General features: G+C 45.0%; 1 protein-coding gene across 1 annotated transcript; it reads left to right on the top strand.

The window, feature by feature from the left end:
• The first annotated feature begins 1,887 nt into the window (after positions 1-1,887).
• Positions 1,888-18,717, top strand: CKAP4 (cytoskeleton associated protein 4). Its single transcript, XM_006137992.3, has 2 exons — positions 1,888-2,600; positions 15,032-18,717. Exons 1-2 carry the CDS (start codon positions 2,274-2,276, stop codon positions 16,358-16,360), a joined length of 1,656 nt encoding a protein of 551 aa, XP_006138054.3. The 5' UTR covers positions 1,888-2,273; the 3' UTR covers positions 16,361-18,717.
• Positions 18,718-24,313: the final 5,596 nt, after the last annotated feature.

Consider the following 24,313-nt stretch of genomic DNA (forward strand, 5'->3'; position numbering starts at 1 on the left):
TTTATCAGGTAGATTCACACAGCCGTAGAATTAACACGCGAGGAAGTAACATTTCTTTTAATTATCTTTTTTTCTATTTTCCAACAACCTTGAAAACACCCTGTGTGCCATTTGTTGCCTAGAAATCAATTTACTGTTAATACCTGATTCATTGGAGCCTTGCACATGGTTTAATTATTTACTCCAGAACAGGATGCAAAATAAATCTAAAAAGCTACTAAATAAGAATGGAAGCATTTTACAATCACTCTGCACAGGAGTCCATGACAGCCTAAGATACAGGGACAATGATGAATCAGGCCAAATTATTTATAATTTTGTAGTAAAGTTAAAGACAGTCTTGATAATGTTTGGTAAAGTTCACTGTACATTGGTGCAGGGGCGGATGAGAGTGCCGCAGGGCTCTGGGCAGCACAATTTTGCGGGCGCCCCTCTCCTTTGACACGGCACATGCGCCGTGGCGCCACGGCGCATGCGCAGGGCTTCTGCAAGCGCGGGGTCCGGGGCAGCCACCCCGCTCGCCCTGCCCCAAATCCGCCGCTGCATTGGTGGCTATCTTTATGTGAATTAGTGAAGCAGATGGTTAATTATATTCCAGGCAGAAGCTAGGCTCCACACATCCTGAACAATGGAACCAAATTGATCACAGAAATTTCTGTAAAATCCTGCAGATTCCCTCATTTCATTCACCATTATTCTTGGGCCTGCTGTCACAGCTGAAAAGTGGTGAATCCAGGTCCCTCTGCAGCCTGTTGGCAATGTTCAGAGCAGCAGTCATTTGCTTGAGAAATCATGAACTCCAAGCAGATTCTGACAACATTTTAAACACTGAATCAAAACTAACTTTTACTCCTAAAACTGGAAGCTGAAACCACAGAAGCAGAGGCTGGATCTATTCCTAGAGACTTCATCGCAGGATACACATATTTAATAAAATATTAATCTAAATTCCCAGAGACTCCAGGACAATTCGGGACCCTGCACTCCATGGCTAAGTCTACACTACGAGTTTTCTCAGCAAAAAATATGCTAATGAGGAACTCTCTCATTTGCATATTTTCTGCTGATCCATTTTTGCGCTAGGATTTTTGCGCAAAAACACTCAGTGTGTATTTTTTCTTTTTGTGCAAAACCCCCTTTTCCCGCAAGATCCATATGGGAAATAAGGATCTCACGGAAAAAGGGGGTTTTGCGCAAAAAGAAAACGTCTAGGCTACGTGTAATCTGCAAGGTTTTTGCGCAAAAACCCACAGAGCGTCCACACCTCAAATGTGCTCTTGCACGAGTAAATCGACAGTAAAACGGCAGAACAGTGGGCTTTTTCCTGCATAGATAAACCTCCTTTTACGAGGCATAACTCCTTTTTGCACAAGAGTTCTTGCGCAAAAAGGCAAATGGGGACACTCCACAGGGGTTTCTTGCGCAAGAAAGCCCTATGGCAAAAAGCACAGGTGCTCTGATGGCCATTCACAGAATGGCCATCAGAGCTTTCTTGCACAAGAGCGTCCATGCAGTGTGGACACTCTCTTGCACAAAAGCACATTACTTTTGCAATGCACTTGAGGTGTGGACGTGCTCTTGCGCAAGAAGTTTTTGCGCAAAAACTCTTCTGCAAAAGGCTTCTTGTGCAAGAAGCCTGCAGTGTAGAGGTAACCTCACACTGCTTGTTTTTGCAAAAACAGATGGGTAGAACATATGCAAATGAGGCCACAATTTATGCAAATGCGTCCCTCATTAGCATATTTTTTGCGAGAAAACTCGTCGTGTAGACATAGCCCCAGTGTGTATTTGTCATACCCAAGCACCCTGTAAGCACATAGGTGTCCTGAACCAGTAGCGTACACAATAGAAAGCGTCGGGTTGCCTTAACTGTAGGCGTGGCTGTCTCCTGCCTACGAGTTGGCTAGTAGACTCCAAACAGAACATGCCTAAGCTGCAAGAGGCAGGGGATGCTAGATCCTCCCCCCACGACGTCGCGTGGCTCCCCCTGTAACTTTAGGTGCCGCTGGGGAATTGGGCTGCTCTCCGCGTGCGTGGCAGCTCCCGGGCCGGGGAGGCGGCGCTGGGTGTGCAGCAGGGCGGGGAAGCCCTCGCTCCCGTGGCTGGAGTCACCCCACCCTCCTGCCCCCTAAGCCTCTGCCCGGATTGAATGAGGAGGAAGAGCGGCTCCTCGCTGCAGCGCTAACGCTCCGCTTCTTCATCAGCGTCAAGCGCCGCCGCTGCCGGGCCTCCTTCGCTGGACAGCAGCAGCCGCGCCCGTGCGCCCCGCCGGCATGTCCACCGCCAGACAGCGCGGCAGCAAGGGCTCGGAGAAGGGAGCCCACTCCGATGACGTGGCAAAGAAGCAGCAGCAGCAGCCGCAAGCGGCGGCGGCTCCCGCCAAGGGCAGCAAAGCGGCGGTGGGAGGCCGCCCGTCCGCCTGCAGCCTGGGCAGGGCTTTTAACTTTCTCTTCTTGCTTGCTCTGTTCGCAGCCGCCGTGTTCTCGGGCTGGGGCGTGCAGCACCTCCTGGGCGAGGTCAGCCAGCTCAGCCTGCGCCAGGAGGGCTCCGCGCGGCAGCGAGAGGAGCTGGCTCACACCCTGCAGGGAGTGGTGCAGAAGGTAAGGCCCTCGGCGTGGTGTCTCCTCGGCCGCCGCGTGCAGCGCCTTTTGGTCTCCCAGCCAGGGGAGCGGCGCTCGCCAAGTTTTTGCCCGGACTCCCCAAACTGTGGCGACTCCATTGGTGTGCGGGCAGAGGGCGCGCGTGGCACTGCAGACGGGCTCAGCCTGGGGGCGAACCGATAAGAGCTAATCTGCACTCGAGGCGCTGCCCGCGCACAGCTGGCACCTCTGGCGAAGACCCCCAGTGCGGAAGGGGAAGAGCTTTCCTGGCTGAGCTCAGGGGCGACTGCTGCGGGGGGAAGGGGCACGCTCTGGCCAGGAGACTGGTCTCCTTGCTCTCCCTAGCCTAGGGGAGGCCCTGCCCCCACTCCTCTCCATCCTTCTCTCTTCCCACTCTTGTCTCTCCCTGCCTCCCTCTACCTCTTCTCTCAAGCCCCCTACCCTGAGCAGCGTGGCCTGGGGGACTAGCAGGGACCTGGCACTAGCCGCAGGAGTGTGGGACTTCCCATACACTTACTGGCAGGGGAAAGCAGAACAATCTGGGCCCAGCCTGCACCACTCCACCCCCACACTGTGTTTCCAGCCACCTGTCAGTTTGGGGAACAGTTCCACCTTTTCCTCCACCCCCACCCCAAATGATGCAGCTCAGAGCCAGGGGAATAGAGTGGGCTCGGATTAGGTCACTCCACTTTTCACTGCCTCATGCCTGTGGGGGTGGGTCTGACCCATATTGCTGGTGCTAAGCCTCCCCACTAATCCGCCTGACTGTGCTGTGCTCCATGGGGCCTTCCAAAGCACAGGACTCAGGGCAGTTACCCCTGGCTGGGCCGGCTGCTGGCATTTTGCCCTTTCCCCTTAATGTGACTCCCCCACACACTGCCCCTGACTGATTAGATGTCTCAACTACTGAATAACATAGCAGGAGTTGAAGTACCATAGTTTGAGTTACTGCAGGGTGTATGCTGCGGGTGTCCATGGGAGAAAGTCTTCCATTGACTTACGTTACTCTTCTCATCTGGGGTTGAATAAAAAGGGAGACTGGAGAGTGATATGCAGTGAATTTGGTGGGTCTTCACTAGAACCTTTTCCCTGCTGTAGTGTAGATGAAGCCTAAAAAATCCACCCCAGGGATGAGCACTAGCTAGTTTAGTGGGAGAAGCTCTCAGGCCAACATAGTGCAGTCTACACTGCACTCAGGTTAGTGTGATGTATGTAGCTGATTGTCATATCACAACCCTGTGTTACTCTGAAGTAGTCATAGGTATTATGACATGATAAATCACAGCACAGTGTATCGCTTTCTTCTGGTCACTGTTTTTGACTTTGTAGAATATCACCCTTATTTTCTTGCAACTTTCAATGGCATTTGAATCCGCTGGGTGCTCTGAAAAGCAAAAATCCCACCTGTTATAAAGAGCAATAGAGCACCAGAACGGCTGGCTGTCTGCCCCTTTCCTGCTTATTACAGTGTCTGCCAAATTTGGATATTATTTCCAGCCAAGAGGATGAGACCAGCAACTTTTGTTGCAACTCATGTCTCCAGAAATGTGATGAAGTAGTTAGCAATGGGTGTGGCCCAATTGATCAGAGAGGTCCTTGAAACTGAAGGATGCTATTTTTAGTAAAGTTGAATCAAGCTTCTGGGCTAAGGTTTTATACTTGGCAGTGCAATTCATTTCCCACATCTTTCAGCCTATCTTACAATATTTTACTTTTTTTAATGTTAGACATACTGTTACCTTAAAATAAAAATCGCACTTCTGTCTGAAAGTTTTTATATAGAGTAGCACCTGAGATTATTTATAACAGAAATAGATCAGAGAAAAAATGTTTTTTTTCCAGTTTGCATACTTTGTTCATTTTAGAGCACCCTGTGCCATGCAGTTTCCCTGTTTCCCCTGTGTGATCAGTAAAGCTTCAAACCGCAAGCTGATCCATGAGGATAAGGGGGTTCCATGTATGTGCAGGATAGGAAGTTTAGTTGGTGAGTTTCTTGTTTGCTTGGGTCTTTCTTACAGCAGCAGGAGAAAGAAAGACACCTACAATGAATATGTGATTGTAGAAGTGCATTGCAAAGGTGGGTGGATCCAAGAACTAACTCCTTTTTTCATCTTGACCAGATTTCAAGTACACAGGGCACTGATGAGCTTGACAGGCACAACATTTTAATTTGCCTAATATTTGTTCAAAACTGTTTGGGGGCAAGGAGATATTGGGATCAAAAGCTGGGCATGTATGATACAGGAGTATAATGCATGGCCACAGTATAAAAATGTAGGTAGTTATATTAGTTGTATTTTTATGGCACTTATCACTTTAATTCCTGAGCAATACGTAGATGTTAGTGAATCAGATTTGCAATACCCCTGTGAAGAAGAGAAGTACTGTTTTCTCCATTTCACAGACAAGAAGCTTTAGGTCAGCCAAATTAAGTGATTTGGCCAAGGTCTCGCAGACAGCCTATGGCAGAGCCAAGAAGGAGCTCAGATCTTGAGTCCCAGTTCAGTGCCATAGTCACAAGCCTATTCATCCTTTAATAGCTAGGATTCAAGGGATTTAAACTACGGGGAATCCTGATCCATGAAACTCTTAGCCATACAGTTCAGATCAATGAGCTGGCTGCTGTGAGTGTGTTCTCTGTGTGAGAAGAAAAGAGAGAGTCAAGATAGCACCACAGTTACTGCCCCTCTCTCATGAAAGCACTCCTGGGAGATAGGCGAACAAATGATGTACTAAATAATTAGTTATCCAAAGTGTACCTACACCTTGAATCCTGTGTCCAGTTCTGGTCCCCTTATCTCAGAAAGAATATAGTAGAGCTGGAAAAGGTTCAGAGAAGGGCAACAAAGATTCTGAAGGTTTTGGAATAGCCTCCTTACAAGGAGAGAAGATATGGGCTGTTCAGTTTAGAAGAGAGGTGATGAAGGTGGGGGTGTGACGTAGTGGGGGTACTTGCTGGGCTGTGGTGACCCCTGCTGTCTGGAGCAAGACCCAGCAGGGAAAACCTCGCTAGGCAGAGGTAAGGCCAAACTTGTTGAGCCAGGGGCCAGACACCCCCCATGGAGAGGAACAAAGGAAGGTGGAATGCGGCCCTGACTGGGGCAGGGCTGCAAGGGAATTTAGTTAGTGGGTTGGTGGCTGTCTGTGAGCATGGAGGAGACAGCCTAGGGAGAGGAGCTGGAGTTTTAGGGGCCCAGTCTCCCCCATCTCAAGGGGGCCTGAGGCATCCTAGCCCAGTTCCTGTAACCAGATTACATCTGTGCTGCGCTGTGCTGGAGGAGCAATAAACCACCCTCAATTCCACTGGCTGGTACAGTCTGTTTGTGCCATTTCGGGGTGCAGGAGACGGGGAACCCCCGACGCGCCGTCACAGGGGGGATGATTAAGTTCTAAATAATTATGAATACAGTGGAAAAAGTGAATAGAGAAGTGTAGTTAACCCTTTCCCAGAAAACACAAATACACACATGTCACCTGATGAAATTAATAGGCAGTAGGTTTAATACAAACAAGAGGAAGTATTTTTTTTTCACATAGCTAACCTGTGGAACTCATTGTCATAGGATGATATGATGGTAGAAAGAATGACCGGGTTTTGAAAAAAGAACTAGGTACACTCATAGCGGATAAATCCATCAGTGGCTGTTAGCCAAGATGGGTCAGAGACGCAACCATGCTTAAGAAGACTCTAAATCTTTTACTACCAAAAGCGCAGAGCAGAAGATGAGTGGATCATTTCAAAATTACCCTATTCTGTAAGCTCCCTCTGAATCTGTGGTATAGACCAATGTTGGAGACAGGATACTGGGCAAAATGAACCATGGTCTAATCCAGTATGGCAGATGTTACATTCTTATCTGTGTTCTATTTTCAAAAGGAAATAAGACTCCATCTGCATGTATACTAGGAATGGCTAACATTAAGCATGCATTTATAATGTAAAGATGACAGGCAGATTGATTAAATCAAATAGCATGTTAGTATAACACAAATGCATATATCCTGTCTATTTTTCTGTTGGTGCACATGAGTAAAAAGACTTGTCATCAATTCACAGGCTTATATCACTATTGGATCCTGTGGTGCACTTATATAGCACTGCCAGTTGGGGCTGCTTTGAGGAAACTCCACCTCCTTTGGTCTTTTTCCATACAGAGCCTGAAGAAAGTTGTATAAGCTCATCTGTGTAAGAAGGGAAAGGAAATGATATGGAAAGTTGTAGTTCGTCTTTGTAGTGTAGCACAGTTGACAGAAGGGCAAAGATTATTTTAGTACAGCATAATTTACAGAGGCATTAAGATGATTTGACATGTTAATATGACTGGTTAAAGGAGAAAACTGGTTGTTAGTAGAAGTACTGGTTGTTCTTTGCCTTATATTTGATATTAAACCTTCCAAGGGCTGTGGTTGAAAAATCCAATACTTGTTGTCACAGTTAGACACACACTTCTTGATTCACTTTTTCCAAAGCATTTGTAATATTATAGACATTTATCATGCCCCCCCAGTCATCTCTCTTCTAAGATGAACAGCATTAGGTGTGTTGGTTTTTTTAGCTTCCCCTCAAAGGAAAACCATTCCACACTCTTGTTTTGTAACACATGTGAACTCTTACTTTGAAGCTAGGGTTTTATACGTTTCCTGCAGAGGGCTCCTGAAGGAGCCAGATAGCCATGGCTTAGCCCAGTGGTTCCCAATCTTTTTTATACTGGGGACCAGTAAACCCATTCACAAACTTTTGGAGGACTGGTAACATTTATTTGCATATTCATTAAGTAAATGATAAATATGCAAATAAATTGTGTCGCTGGCCCTACCTGTCTGGCGGATTGTTCCACCCCTCCTCTCCTGGCCTCAATCCCGGGGGCAGGTGTTTTGTGTCGGTACGCCCAGCAGGTTGTTCTGCCCCCCCAACCCTAATCCTGGCCGCTTTATCAGCTGGCACCGGCTCCTCCGGCTGTGTCTGGCACTGGGCGTTTTGCGTCAGTGCACACAGTGCCTGGCCTTCTCCCTGGGTCCTAGTGTAACCCACACACCTAGTGTGGTTACCATACAGCGGCACCTAAACTACAGTAACAGTTAAGACCAAGAGACTTCTACAGCATGGGCTGGGAGGCAGCTGGCTTTTAGCTCAGAGGGTAGAGGCTCCTATACTCTGCTTCAGAGGTCCCTGGTTCCAATCCGCCTGGTGGTGGTTACACTAGCGCCTGCCAGATCTAGCCCCACCGCCTGGGAGCATGCCCAGCAGAAACACCATAGCGGCGGGCTCTTCCCAAGAGGGCTGCTCAGCAGTGCGGGGTGCTGCAACCCCATCACGCAAATTAATAGGATCATGCATGATAATTTTTCTAAGGACCAGTACTGGGCCACAGACCACACTTTGGGAAATGCTGGTTTAGCCTAAAGGGGCTGAGCACATACTAACATTAATTAAATTAGAAATTGGTCTAGCTTGATTACACTGGGCTTGATTCTTTGATACATCAGAGCAGTGGCATAAGTGGGTGGGCCCCAAAATTGGGTGGATAATCAATACAGGATGAGTAGGAGTGAAGAGTCTCTGTCTCCCCCGGCCTGCTTTTGGGGTTAGGGGTGGGATTGTTGCTCTGGCCAGGGGCCCCTGTAAAAATGGGGAGAGGGCATAAAAATGTGCCCCTGTGCCCTCCATATCCATTATGCCCACCCTCCCCTGCTTGGAGCTCGGTGCTCGTCCTGCTCCATTAACCAGGCACTTCTGCCAGCGAGGGGGGTCAGGGAGTTGCTTTGCTTCACCAGCTGATTGCTCCCACTGGAGAGTGGGGTTGAGGTACGGGGGCTTGCTCTGCTCTGCCCAGTGCTCTAGGTGGAGATCAGGGTTGGGGCTTGCCCTGCTACAACCACCTGGTGCCCCAGCCAGGGTGTGGGGTTGGGCTGCAGGGCTTGCCCAGCTCTGATGCTGCAGCTGGAGAGCAGCACCGGGGGCTTGTTCTGCTCCCCCTGCCTACTTGATGCTCCCGTTGGGGAGCATGGTCAGGGGGCTTGCTCTTCTCTCCCTGCCCAGCAGGCATTTCTGATGGAGAGTGGAGGCAAAGGGAGGCCAGGCCCTGCACCTCAATGAGAGCACAGTCAGCCCACCTACCCCCAGCCCTATGTGGCTCACTTAGGCCCACTCATGATTATGCCCCTGCATTTGAGCTCCTGATCCTCAGCCACATGGCCCTGCAAGGGAAAAGCTTCAACCTACATCCCTTGGCATATGGTCCATTGTCGTGTGTTCAGGATAGTAGATACGAAAGGAGCCAGTAGACACCAAGAATAAACTATATCTCTAACTTTATTATACACAGAATAGTAAAGGAAAGCAATGCAGAGTTACATAAATCCATTCCAATAAATGAGATAGGTAGCCCAGGAAATATAACAACACCTACACCTAGGAGAATACACAAGATATTTAAGGATAGAAACCTACATTTACTTATTTTTATAAATCACACACGGTTCCACCATTAGCAACTTACAGTTGTCGGATGGAAGGTCGTGGCCTCTTTCCCCATGCGCAGAGGCGTCCATGATGCATTTGCCGGTAGGAACAGGCACCACTTCTATACCTATATTTATACTCGACTTGGTCATTCTAATCATATCTACCAATTGATTATATATTGTATAAGACATTATTATTTGTCATGGCAGGACCATCCAGGCTCCCCTACACTACCTCATCAGGATCTTTAGGGTCATCTTCATCACCTCTAGATTATTCAGGATCTCCTGATTAAGCTATCATGGTCTCTTGCCATACTTCCTATCTTTTCTACACATTGGATAGTTTGTTCTTATGCCCTTAATAACATCTCTTTGAAAAACAGCCAACTATCTTCAGTCTTGCTTCTCAACTTTTTTTAAATGGTTCCCTTTTTTGGTTCTATATGATATATAAAGGAACCCTGGGACCACTTGTTGAGGAGAGAGGGCTAAGGATTAGGGGAGTGGGTGTAAGAATCAAAAGTCATTTTTTTCCCCCCTGCTCATTTTTTTTGTTAGAAATATCAAGTCTTATCTACTTTCTTTTTCCTGAACAACTGAAGAACCAGTGAGATTATAACATACAGCCTCTCTTCGAGTTACGAACGAGTTACGGACCAAACACTTAGCTGTAACTCAATCCGTTCGTAACTTGGACCCCATTGAGTTACATGCGACCGCACGGTTCGTAAGCGTGGGTTGCGTTCATAACTCGGGGACCGTCTTTATGACCGCTCCATGGGAGCTTTGGTCATAAGTGCGAATGGTCATAACTCGACCATTCGCAATTCGGGGAGCGGCTGTAATGAGATTAGGTAGAAATTTGAGCAGTTGAAAATGAATGGGACCTTTGAACAGACTATTTAAATAGACCGGTCAGTTTAACGTCTGTCCCAGGGAAGATAATGGAGCAGGTAATTAAGGAAATCGTATGCAAACACTTGGAAAGTAATAAAGTGATAGGGAATAGCCAGCATGGGTTTGTGAAGAACAAGTGAAACTGATAGCTTTCTTTGATAAGATAACGAGCCTTGTGGATAAGGGAGAAGCGGTGGATGATATACCTAGACTTTAGTAAGGTATTTGATACGGTCTCGCATGATATTCTTATTGATAAACTAGGCAAATATAACTTAGATAGGGCCACGATAAGGTGGGTGCATAATTGGCTGGATAACCGTAGTCAGAGAGTTGTTGTTAACGGTTCTAAATCCTGCTGGAAAGGGATAACAAGTGGAGTTCCTCAAGGGTCTGTTTTGGGACCCGTACTATTCAATATCTTCATCAATGATGTAGATATTGGGATAGAGAGTACTCTTATTAAGTTTGCAGATGATACCAAACTGGGTGGGGTTGCGACTTCTTTGGAGGATAGGGACATAATTCAAAATGACCTTAGCAAGTTAGAGAAATGGTCAGAGGTAAACAGGATGAGGTTTAATAAAGAGAAATGCAAAGTGCTCCACTTAGGAAGGAACAATCAGTTCCATACATACAAGATGGGAAGCGACTGTCTAGGAAGGAGCATGGCGGAAAGGGATCTAGGGGTCATAGTGGACCACAAGTTGAATATGAGTCAACAGTGTGATGCTGTTGCAAAAAAAGCAAATATGATTCTAGGTTGTATCAACAGGTGTGTTGTAAGCAAAACTCGTGAAGTCATTCTGCCGCTCTACTCTGCACTAGTTAGGCCTCAGCTGGAGTACTGTGTCCAGTTCTGGGCGCCACATTTCAAGAAAGATGTGGAGAAATTGGAAAGGGTAAGAGAAGAGCGACAAGAATGATTAAAGGTCTAGAGAACATGACCTATGAAGCCAGGCTTCATGAACTGGGCTTGTTTAGTTTGGAAAAAAGAAGATTAAGGGGGGACATGATAGCGGTTTTCAAATATCTAAAAGGGTTCACAAGGAGGAAGGAGAAAATTTGTTCCTCTTGGTTTCTGAGGACAGGACTAATGGGCTTAAAGTGCAGCAGGGGAGGTTTAGATTGGACATTAGGAAAAAATTCCTAACTGTCAGGGTGGTCAAATATTGGAATAAATTGCCAAGGGAGGTGGTGGAATCTCCCTCTCTGGAGATATTTAAGAACAGGTTAGATAGACATCTGTCAGGGATGGTGTAGACGGAGCTTGATCCTGCCTTGAGGGCGGGGGCTGGACTCGATGACCTCTCGAGGTCCCTTCCAGTCCTATTATTCTATGATTCTATGATTCTATGAAATCTTTGCCTTTTATTAACACCTGTTTACCTCAGACACCTGACAAATATTTGGGAGAAAAACTGTCTTTCTTAAAGATTCAAATACTCTTACCCCTTTATTAGAAGGCTAAGAGAAACCCCTTGCTAGTCCTTTGGTGCTTCAGCAAAACAAGAAAGAGATATGACATTACTCAATCTATTTCTTAAAATCCACCAGGAATAGACTTTGGAAAATAATTGGAGGATGGAGAGAAACTATTTATCCCTTTTCTGCACCTCATGAAGAACAAAAGGGTAGTAAAACCATGTTTCCTTTGCAAATTAGTTGTTAGTAGATTGTTTAATATTTACATTTGGAGCAAAATTAAAAGATTTTTGGCCAAATTCTGCAGTCTTTTCTTATCTCAGCCTCTTATTGAAACCAAGGTTCAGCCTGAGCACCCAAACATGCATCTGAATAACTTAGGCTGTGTCCAGACTCAGGGGTTTTTTCGAAAAAAGTAGCCTTTTTTCGAAAAAACTTCCCCTGCGTCCAGACTCAAGCCGCGTTCTTTCGAAATTAATTCGAAAGAACGCGACTTTTCTTTCGATGGCAGTAAACCTCATTTCACGAGGAAGAACGCCTTCTTTCGAAAGTTCCTCTTTCGAAAGAAGGCGTTCTTCAATGTAAATAGGGCTTCTTCAAAAGAGAGCATCCAGACTCACTGGATGCTTTCTTTCGAAAAAGCAAGCCGCTTTTTCGAAATTTCTCCGTGCAGTCTAGACGCTCTCTTTCGAAAGATGCTTTCGAAAGAGCCTCTTTCGAAAGAAGCCTGCAGTCTAGACATAGCCTTAGATGCTCATTAGTAATTTAATTAATTAGCTAACTCTTGTGGGAAGTGACTGCAGGCTTGGAAGCTGAATGAAGACTTCAGGACTTGGCCTTTTATAATTAAAAAGAAAATGTTTAAAGTGCATCCATTTAATAATGTTATTTACAAAGTGAAACCAGTTCTGAAGCAGTTTATCTAATCAATAACCTGACAGACCATGTGGCAGTACTGATTAATGCACCCTCCACATGTGTAGCAGGGAATAAGTCAAGACAGTGAGTGTCTCCAGGACTCCTGTAGCATGTATTACTCAGCACTGCCACACAGTCAAAACATGTAAGACTTGTGTGTGTAGGATCCCCACTAGGGATGTAAGCAAATAGTTGACTAGTCGACAAGCATAAGCTTATCAGATAGTCAAGTAATGACTTGACTAGTTGCTTCCTCCCCCCTTGCTGCCTCTATCAGTTAAAAGCCAGTTCCCCCCAACATCATCTCCATGGGGGAGGGGGGGGGCGGCAGGGAAAGCAGAGGCACAGTGGGGAAACAGTGCAAATGGGGACTGGAGCAGTTCCTGTTCTCACTAGTTCCAACTGCTGTGCTTTTGAAATATACAAGAGCCCTACAGGGCTCTTGCTACATTTCAAAGGCTGAAGCGCTGCAGTTCCCTGCTGCTTTTCTGCAATGTAGTAAGAGCCGTGGGTGGCTCTTACTACATTAAAAAGGCTGAGGCGCAGCTCCCCCTTATCAACTAATTGAGTAGTTGATGGAAATTCCATCAACTACTCGATTAGCTGATTAATTGAAATGTAACATCCCTAATCCCCACTGAAATTGGTGAGAGTTTTTAAAATTACTTTGTATTTTAAAAATGGTGTGAATTAAGGCTGTTAAGAAGCAGGTAATTGATTAATCGTATAGTCGATACAATTTGCATTGACTACACAATTAGTAGATATGGGGTGCTGGGGGTCCAGGAGCTACCCCTGCTTTGGCTCTGAGTTTAAATGTAGTAGGAGCCGGGAGGCTTTAAAATGCAGAGGTGCAGTGGTCCAGGACCCAGCTCACACTGGTTCCTGGACTACTGTGCCTCTGTGTCCTCTGCCCCCTCCCCCGCATCACAGAGACAGTGCTGGGGGGAACCGTCTGATACAGAGGCAGCAAGGGGGAAAGCAAGTAGTCGAGTAGTGACTCAACTATCCAGTAAGCATAGGCTTATTGGGTTGTTGACTACTCAACTAGTTGCCTAGATCCCTAGTGTGAATTTAGTGCTTGTAGAACATGCCACCTTCATGGACTTGAAGACTGAAATTCTTTTTATCCACAGAAGGGGACCGGCCAGGCAAGCTTCCCCATTCATGTACCTAGATCCTGGTTGTAGGGGAGAAAGGTAGTTCATTCTTCATGCCCAGTGATGCCTTGGCCTCTGAGCTGAGACTGCTAGAAAATGTGTCAGTCAGTTGCAACTGTGGAGGTAATTTTTGTGATTTGGACAGGGAGCTAGAGTGAGCTCATCAGTTCAGTTCATGCCACATATGCAAAGCCCTTTATATTCTCGGAAGAATTCCTGGGTTTCGAAAAAGCCACAATTTGGTTTTCACTGGCTTTTCACCTCAATTTTGGCTTTTATAGAATCTGGGAATTTTCCAGAGAAGCTCTCTTCCTGACCCTTCATCACAGCCCCAGGGTGTACAGTCCCATCTGCACCTCTTCCTGACAGAACCTGTGGAGGGGGGAGATCTCTTCCTGACCCCAACTTGTTTTCAGTACTAGTCTGTCCACTTTCCCTGCATAGGCTCTGTTTGCACGGATGGGCTATGTCAGCCGGGGAACAGAAGGCTGCACTCCCATAATCAGGCCTGCTGACTGGAGAGTGGTGGGGAACAAAGAGGCAGCTGCTTTCAGGCCCTGCAATTTAAAAGGGCCTGGGGTTCTGGCCGTTATATCCCTGCTGGAGCCCCATGCGTCACAGTCTGGACAGCGCTGAGGACCGGGTGGGGAAGGCTAGCCCCATCCCCACTTCTTACATCTGAGACCCTGCCTCTTCTGGGGTGGGCCTGGCGAAGTCTGTCACCGGCCTTGCCCATGAGCATTATTGGACAGAGCCCGCCTCAGACCCTGGCTCTTGAGCACAGCCCCAGGGCATAGAGGCCTGTTCATATCCCCTGCCGGGCATTGGTATGCTGGCATTGTCCCCTAAGGGGCATGTCTACACTAGGAAATTATTTCAAAATAATATATTTCAAAACAATAACTCCCAAAATAACTATTTCAAAATAGCGTGTCCACACTACAGGGAAGCTTTCAGTCCGAATCAGGCTCCCTTAATGTAGTTGCACTGTCTTCACTTAGAACCCCAGGAAGCACTGGGGAGTAGTTATTTCAAAATAGGAGCAGTGGAGCATTCACCCCACTGCTATTTTGAAATAACCAGCTTGGAAGTGTGGTTGCTCTGCTTAGTATTTTGAAATAAGGGGAGTTATTTCAAAATAACTCCCTACTGTAGACCAGGGCCTAGTGTAGATCCAGCCTTTACCAACAGATGTTGTTGTTCTGCCAATGTAGGAACACGACCAAACAACGTGAGCCACTTGAAAATATTCTTCTGTCAGCTTACCTGCATTTACACCTGAGGTTTTGTCAGCCCGAACTGTGTTGGTCAGGATTGTTGGGTTTTTTTTAACACCTTTCTCTAACACATCTATGCTGGTAAAACTTTTCAGCGTATCCCAAGCTTTTGGTTTTTTGTGCCTCAGTATCCCATTTGATAATAGTAATGCTGTGAGGGAGGGAACAATAAAGATTCTGAGGTGCTCAGATACTACACTAGTGGGGATTAGAAGTAAATTAGATAGTGACATCCTCAGCAACTAACAAGATGAACATTTGCAAATATGTGGATTTCTGGTTTTAGGTGAATTCTCTTCAAACCACATTTGGGGGTTTTGAATCCATGATGAAAAGTACTCAGCATAAACAAGAAGTTACAGAGAAGACTGTTAAGCAAGGGGAGAGTGAAATAAACCGAATCAGTGAAGTTCTTCAAAAACTACAAAATGAAATACTGAAAGACCTGTCTGATGGCATCCATGTGGTAAAAGATGCAAGAGAACGAGACTTCATGTCACTTGAAAACACTGTAGAAGAAAGATTAACAGAGTTGACCAGATCTATCAATGAAAACATTGCCATATTCACTGAAGTCCAGAAAAGGAGTCAAAATGAAATCAATGATATGAAAGCAAAGGTCGCTTCACTGGGAGAAACAGATGTATATAAACATGAATTCAAGGTGCTGAAAGATACTATTGATGAGATGCAGACATCCTTGAAAACCAAAGAAAAGACCATTGAGTCTCTGAAAAGTACAATAGAGTCCATGGAATCTGATGTTTATACCGAAGTCAAAGAATTAGTCAACCTCAAACAGGAACTTGAGAAGTTCAAAGAGACTGCTGACACAGAATACCTTTCATTAAAAGCTTTTCAAGAGAAAGTTCTTAAAGCTGAAGAATCCATTACACAGCTCCCTGATGAGATTAAAAGACTTGATGAAGATCTACAGCAAATTAAAGCTGATCTTAACAAACAAGAAGAAAACGTACTCTACAAAAATGTGTTAGAAACCCTTGAAAAAACCACTGATGGCTTTGAATCCAGATTCAGAGGTGTAGAAGACAGTTTTCAGTCTCTAAGTTCTGCTGATGCTAAACAGTCTGAAAAGATGGAATCACTTCTTTCTAAGCATGAAGAGTATGAAAGAAAGCTAGCTACTCTAGAGGAAACCATTGCATCTCTACATAGTACTTCAGATGTTGATGTACATTCAATAACAAACACCGTGAGAAGTCTTAGTGAAGCTCAGCTTTCATTATACAACGATGTTGATGAACTGAGAAAAAGTGTGAGTGACCTACCAGACTCTGCCAATGCACTTCATAACATACAAAAACAAGTAAGTGCTTTGCTGGATCAAGGAAAGCCTCAGATGGACCAACCACAAGACAATCTTGAAAAGCTGTCTTCTGTAGAAGGTTCTGTAGATGAATTAAGATCTATTGTCAATCAAGTTGAATCTGACTTGAAAATGATAAGAACTGCAGTGGATAGTTTAGTTGCTTATTCAGTGAAAATAGAAACTAATGAGAATAACATGGAGTCTGTAAAGAGTTCAGTGGATGACCTAAGGAATGAGCTGGATAGATTGTTCATGAAAGTAGAAAAGATACATGAAAAAGTTTAGTAAACAGTGGTAATTGTTCAGTTATTACATTTTTAAAAATAGTTTTTGTATGCCCAGTGTTTTGACAAAGCCAAAGAAAACAAGGACACATAATTAGAGACAGTTCTGCTTAATTCCTGGATCTCTCTTCTGTTTAAAAAATAAAATTAAGGTTTTGTGTGTCTGGGTAGATGGGTGAGAGGGTAAATTACTAATGCCTGATCTACATTACAAGGTGTTCTGCTGTGACTTAAAGCAGCACGAATCTCCCTGCTGTAAACATAGGCCTAGTCTATGCTTAAAATTAGATCGACCTACCTTCATCACTCAGGGCTGTGAAAAATGTTGTGCTGTGTGAGACATAATTAGGTTGACCTAGCTCCCTGTATAGATTCAGCTAGGTCAAAGTAAGAATTCTTCTAGTGACCTAGCCACTACCTCTTGTAGTTAATCCATCTCTCCACTAGCTGAAAAACCCCTTTACACTAGAATACAACAGTGGCAGAGCTACAGGGCATAGCTGTGGCACTATAGCAGCTGTAGTGTAAACATACCCATAGATATATAAAGGTGCTTTATACTAGGGATGTAAAATCCCATTTAATGAGTTAACCAGTTAAAAGGGGAGTGGTGGAGGTAGAGAGCCTCACAGAAGGCTGGAAGCAGCAGGTGGGGTGTGAAGAGGCTGCTGGCTTGTGCGAGGGTGATGCTTACCCGTTACCTGTTCACATCCCTACTTTATACTGGGTTAGCTATTCCCATAGTGGAAGGGGAGTAATTATATTGGCATAAGTTACCTTTATAGTGATGTAACTGCATCCACGCTAGGGCTTTTAGTGTTATGATTGTTTTTGAATAAAACCAAACAAACTCACCCTTAACCAAAATATTCAGGCTGGTAATTTTTTTATGTGTAGACTAAGCCTGAGGCAACTCATCTGTTCCTTCGGCTTATTACACAGTGGAGGGAAAGAAGCGAGTTCTGACTGCCATGTGTACATAACCACACACGGGAAAATTCATGGAGCCGGGAGAAGAACAGGGCAAGTAGGCTCAGGCTCTCTTAAAAAACTTGAGATGAGAGATACTGAGGGGGTGATTCATGACACTGCTAAGGAGTACAGGCACTTGTCCCCATTTTCCTTTTCCCCAGCACCTCCAAAGCCTCATGTCCAGATCAGCATAGCTGAGGAATCTGAATGGATACATATAATTCATTGCCAGAGGGCTCGGTAACATTTTGCCGTGTTATTTTGGGATGATGTACATTGTCAAAAGTTTTTCCTTGACGTCCTAGTTTCTTTGTTGTGATATCCCAGTTAGTTGCTGTGGAGGTGATTGGGGCTTTGAGTGAGGAAGACTGAGGAGGGGAACTAAAGCAATGCAGCCCATGCTACACAGCTTGCTAGTCTTGACATACCCTGACATAAGAGTTGTTCTGCCACTGTAGTAACTCCACCTCCCTCAGTGATGTTAGTTGTGCCTCCAAGAGCCCCTCTATCAGCATGCAAACTGGGGAGGGAGGATAGTCTATGCTGTGTCACTGGCATGTGTGTGCTTCTCACATTCCAACTGACTTAGTAAAGCCAGTGTACGTTTTAGGTGTAGACCAGGCCTAAGCATGCTAATAATACCACAGGAGGAGAAAGAGAAGATTCAGAGTGATACCAACAGAATTGTTTCTAAAAAAATCACCTTTTTAAGATTATCCCTGAGGTGACAGTGACTTTAATTAGTATTATTTTATTCTGTACCATTGGAGTCACTGGGAGTGTCATTAACTTCAGTGCAGTGGGAACAAGCCTTAGGTTGGCTGAGAACCAGAATGTGTCAAATATTAAAGAATTCCAAGCACTCTTAAGAATCTCTTGAACTTTCTAGGGGTTTGTACCCTTGAGAAGGATTTCTGATTGCTGTTTTCCAAAGGTACTTATGCCTAGGTGCAGGCCGCTCTTTAAATGGGGATAGATGCTAGCCCATAGAGAGTATAATGCATGCCTTATCTTAGTCAACTCTTTGGCTACATTAGAAAATGATTCCTAGAATTAGCACCTTCCACAAGTGGTAATTTCTGGGAACAGAAAAGGGGGGAGCCCCCTCATATATTAAAGAATAAAATATCCAGCCACCTCTAATGCTGTTCCTTCTGTATATAGTGAAAAGTTGCTAACAGGTCAACTAAGTCTTAATAAGGGAGGCAGATGTACTGCACTGAGAGAGTTTTTTTTTTTTTTTTTTTTTACCTTTTGATCTGAATTGTTCTTTATTGACTTTCCTTTTCAAGTTTCTAACAGTTGTTTAGGTTACTGTGAAGTGAACTGTATAGCTTATTTACAGTATTTTTAATACATAATAAACACTTGGTATTTGTATTTTGATTTTTTTCATATTGCTTATTGTGAAAGGTACTTAATTTAGCGTTTTTTCCCAGAATATTTCCTCGGGGGTTCAAGAGGTACCTGGGCGAGAGATGGAAAAGCCTACCATTTGTTTATCAGAGTCTCAGCTTTAATTTCTAAACCAAAAAAAACCCCAAATAGCAGCTATGATGGTTGTGAAGAAAAACTTGACAATGTGACCTGAGCGTAAGCGATTCAACAATGTTCATCTGAGTTTGCAAAGAGCCTGGAACAATTGCTCTGAGTTGCGAACTGTCTCATTTATTTCAATAAATTCTAATCCAGACACCAACAATGCTGTTTTAAAACCCCAATTATTTAATTGCTCAAAGTGTGTAAAACAAATATTTGTCAGCTCAGTGCAACTGTACCTGTATTCCCCCTCTAGGGTCCAGACAAGAAAGCCACTCTAAGTTTCTCAGCTATCACCTCTTTTGGGAAGAGCCTGCTTCTCTTTCCCTTCTGAATAGGCTTATTTCTAGGCTAACCACTGCTCTGCTACCACTGTGTTTTTCTCATCAAAGAGTCTAAGCAGGCCAGCTTCGTTTCTCCTTTCAGATGATGTGCAGTGTAATTGCCACAATTTTGTTACCAAACAGTTTTTTCTAAGCAAGCAGATTTTATTTTTAATGTAAAAACATCACAGAGAAAACGTGTTAAAAACACTAAAGAACCTACACGCTAATAAGTTTATAAGAGATCACCTGGACCCAGATGTGAGTTCTGACAGGTGAGCAGCCCTATTCCTGTGGTTTCAAATTCATAACACCTTTTGCTTAGACTAGAGCAAGAACTCCCATGAATCTGAGAGTCCTTTATCCAGTTTGGGATCTTTGAAGAGACAGGGAATAGGGAATCAGCCAAACAATGGGTTCTCATCTCCAGGGCAAAACTTCAAGGGGGTGAGATTTTTGCCTAGCTAGAGGGGTTATATTAGCATACACCCTCCTCCTGGCATTTTCCTGAGAAATCCACTTAATGTTACAAGTTCATGTTTCAAAAAGTCATTTGAAGTACCTAGCATTTCCCCAAGTTGACGTTAGCCCCATCTCCTAGAGGAGTTACTTGCACTTCCACAATAACACCTAAACATAAGAACAGTCATGCTAGGTCAGACTAAAGAGCACCTAGCCCAGTATCCTGTCTTCCGACAGTGACCAATACCAGGTGCCCTGGGGGGAATGAACAGAACAGGTCATCATCAAGTGATCTATCCCCTGTCGCCCATTCCCAGCTTCTGACAAAAGGAAGCTACAGGCATCATTCCTAACAGCCATTGATAGAACTATCCTCCATGAATTGATCTAGCTCTTTTTGGAACTCTGTTAAAATCATGGGCTATACAGCATTCTCTGGCAAGGAGTTCCACACATTGACTGTGCATTGTATGAAGAAATACTTCCTTTTATTTGTTTTAAACCCACTACCTATTTCGTTTAGAGACTCCTACTCCTTGTATTATGGGAGCAAATAAATCATTTTTCTTTTCTACTTTCTCCACACCAGTCATGATTTTATAGACCTCTGTTATATCCTCCCCCTCAGTCTTCTGTTTTCTAAACTGAAAAATCCCAATATTATTAACCTCTCTTCATATGGCAGCCATTTCAAACTAAGGATGTTAAGTAACGGTTAATTTACTAGTCAAATAGTCGATGGGCATTTCTGCTGGGGCTCTTGTACATTTCAAAGGAGGAATGTGGAACTCTGCATGCAGCCCGGGGCCAGCAGGAAGTCCCTCTGACTCCAGGCTGCACATGGGGTGCCGCTCTGAAATGTACAAGAGTCCTCCACTGACCCTGGGCTTCATGTGGCATTTCAGCAGAACCCAGAATCAGCTGGGGACTCCCCAGCTGACTGCAGTTCCACATGGCATTTCCCCAGAACCAGGGGTCAGCTGAGGACTCCCCAGCTGATCCCGGGTTCTGAGGAAATGCCGCACTGGATCTCAGGGTCAGCTGAGGATCAGCTGTGCGACACTGCCCCTTTGAACGCTGCGTTGGCATTTCAAAGGGGCAGTGCCGCACAGCTGATCCTGGGCTCAGCCTGCCACTTTGAAGTACCCCCTCTATTCCCACTTTGCTGCCTCCATCTAATAGAGGCAGCGGGGGGTGGGGGGAAGGAGGTCATCTGACTATCTGATAAGCATTTGCTTATCAGATAGTCAACTAATGCTTAACATCCCTATTTCAAACCCCTAAACATTTTTGTTGCCTTTTTCTGAACTTTTTCCAATTCCAAGATATCTTTTTTGAGATGAGGTGACCACTGCATGAGGTATTCAAGATGTGGGCGTAGCATGGATTTATACAGAGGCAGTTAGATATTCTTTGTTTAATTCTCTATCCCTTTTTAAAGTATTCCTAACATTCTGTTTGCTTTTTTGAGTGTTGCTGCACATGGGGTGGATGTTTTCACAGAACTATCCACAGGGACACCAAGATCTCTCTCAAGTGGTAACAGCTAATTTAGTCCCCATCATTTTAAATACAACGGACCCCAAAACTACACAACTTAAAAGCTTCAATCAGGTTTATCCAGGAAATTGCCCCATTTGTCAGAGTGGGTGTGTCTGCACTGCATTTAGATATCCTAGCTGCCCTGTGCCAGGTGACTCAGCTGAATTCCCTGAGCCCAAGAGACTTGTTCCCTGAGCCCAAGAGACTCTAAGGCTATGTCTACACTGGTGCGATCTTGCGCCAGAGCTATGCAAATGAGGGTAAGTGTGGAATATCGCTGAGCTTCATTTGCATATCTAATGAGCCGCCATTTTTGCGGAAGAGGCTCTTGTGCAAAAAGGAGCTGTTTACACTGCCCCTTCTTGCACAAGAAAAACCCTCTTGCACAATGCTGTTATGCCTGAAAATAATCAGCATAACAGCATTGCACAAGATGTTTTTTCTTGTGCAAGAAGGGGCAGTGTCGACAGCTCTTTCTTGCGCAAGAGCCTCTTCTGCAAAAATGGCAGCTCATTAGATATGCAAATGAGGCTCGGCAATATTCCACGCTTAGCCTCATTTGCATAGCTCTGGCGCAAGATCCCGCCAGTGTAGACATAGCCTAGGACTCTCCTACCTTGCAGGATCTCCTACCTTCAGGCTCTCGCCCAACCCTGAATGTCTAGACTGATATTACACAGCCCCTTAGCAGAACCCCAGGAGCCAAAGCCACCTGGCACGGTTTTAGTTGCAGTGTAGACATACCCAGTGTCATGTAGAACTACGCAATCTAGGGAGGCAGCAATGGCTCACTTCGAATGGGCGGGGTGGAGGCATGATAGGAGAGGGTGGGGGTGGTTACTCTGCTCAACGATGAGGAGCCAACTCCAGAGTGAGAAAGTGGAGCCTGGCAGCTGGTATCTCTGTCAACAGGGATAGCTGCTCGTGGGCCTGGACCAATCAAGTATCTACCCCCTCCCTAGCCTGAGCCCGGAGCCTGCAGTGGCCACTTCACCCCATCAATTCTACTCTTACCTCTGAGCCTCTATCCTCCAACATGTGTGTGGTTTCCAGGGAACTCTGGTTCCTAGAATGTGTAGTGGTACAGTGCACGTGGGTAGAAATGTAGTCACCCCTGCAATTTTCCATTGTAGTGGTACTAGCCCCTACTGCTCCACTGGTTCTGCTGCCCATGGCACAATTTGACCTGAGTGACTACTCATTTAGGGTAGTCCTTTAACACTAGTTCCAAGAGGGTGCTAGTGGTTTCATTTACATGAAGGAAACTGCTTTGAAAAGCTTGCGAAGTGCTGATTTTATCTGGATTTTCCCACACACACAGAAATTAAGCATAAGATGGGCCTGAAACAAATTTACAGCACAAGCTGTCTCTGAATTTGAGGGAGTCAAGCCCAAACTAGAATTTCCTAGCTAAGCCTTGTCTCAGAATGAGCAGAACAAAACCAAAACCTGTTCAGATTTGAACACCTGCTATTTTCAAGGGTTCAAAATCCAGGTCAGAATATTGCAATTTAAGCCCACCCATGGGAAAAGCAAAAGAAGAAAGGATTTGGTGTTGAGAACAGCTTTCCAGAAGTCATTATTGACAGTCTTGATTCAGCCCATCTCCACAAAATTACCTAAGTCTAAATATCTGTATGGATATAGGTCTTGCTCTTATTTACAGCAAATCTTTTGGGCTATGTTTATACTGCAGCACTATTTTGGGATACCGGAGTATCCTGAAATAGCTATCCTGCATCTTCACAGCAAGTCCATTACTTCGGGCTCGCTATTCCAACGTCCCTGTAAACCTCATTCTACGAGGAGTAAGGGGTGTTTCAGAATAGCGCTTTAATTTGAAATTTGGTGTTGTGCACCCAATGAAGAAATAATCTATTTTGAAATAGCATTGAAATAAGATATGTGCCGTGTAAACGCATCCTTGCGGGTTGGTAGAAGATCTCACTAGCAGAATTGTTACTGTCAAGAGGATGAAAATCCCACTGCCTTCAGACTTGCTGTGTAGGCTTCCCAGGTGTCCTGTATTTGTGGCCTCTGTCCGGTAAAACCCCCCAGAAAATACCTGTTTTTTCTTGGACGGAAGGCCGCTTGGGACATTCTTCCCCTGCCGTGTCTGGCATGGGCAGGGGGAGTAGGGAGCATGGAGATTTAAAGGTGCAGTGACTGGCTTTTTTCCTGCAGTTGGCTTTCTTTTTTTTTTTTTTTTTGCTCATCCAATTTTTTGTGAAAGTATCTGGCAACCCTATTGCTGTGTTCTGTCCCAGACTGATGCCAATAATAGCATGTGGGCAAAGTATTAACGATCATTTTATGAACCAGCAGATGCAGAAAACATTTCTACCAATAAGACAATAGGATTTACAGGGTGTCCCTGTGTCCCTACAGGTTTCAGAGCCTGGCTCCCATACTGGATGTTTGTGCAGCTCATCATGGCCATAAAGTTGGTGGATCAATACTGTGAGAATTCACATGAATGGCTTGTGTGGGAGAACTCCTGTACGCTTGGCATGATCCTAGGGAGAGGAACTGGGACATCCTTACATCCTGGTCATACCTGGCTATGGGCAACTGATCATAAGTTAGAACTTTCATAGCCTCACTTTGGTTTTAACCCTGAATGTGACTTGGTTTGGAGATTCACATGCAGAGTTGTATGAAGCTTAAGATTTAGAAATCTACAAGCCAAAGGGTGTGTCCCTCTCCCCCTGCCTCCCCTACACTGCAGTGGTTGGGTTAAAAATAGCTTGCAGTGAAATATCAGTAGTTTTCTCAGCCCCAACAACAGCAATTTCTATGCAGTTACAGACCGTAAAGGGGAACTCGCAGCTGTTGACAACTCAGTCTGCACTGACTCACCCCATCACTTCAGAGTCACACCACAAACCTCTGCCTAGATCTCAGCAAACAAACTCTTTGGGGCGAGGCATGATACTAAACTATCAGAGACTGACAAAAGAGACTTACCAGAATTGAATTAGGAAAAGTAGCCATAGGCAAAGCATGATGATCTCTGGCTCAATAAGCGGGCCTCTTCCAGTAAGCAAAACTCCTGTGAGAATTTGGGTGGCTGCTATTTCTGCCACTCTTCCCTTCCTAATGAGATGAAAGCCTGC

The sequence above is a fragment of the Pelodiscus sinensis genome, chromosome 1, assembly GCF_052426305.1.
Source record: "Pelodiscus sinensis isolate ZL-2025 chromosome 1, ASM5242630v1, whole genome shotgun sequence".
Lineage (NCBI taxonomy): Eukaryota > Metazoa > Chordata > Testudines > Trionychidae > Pelodiscus > Pelodiscus sinensis.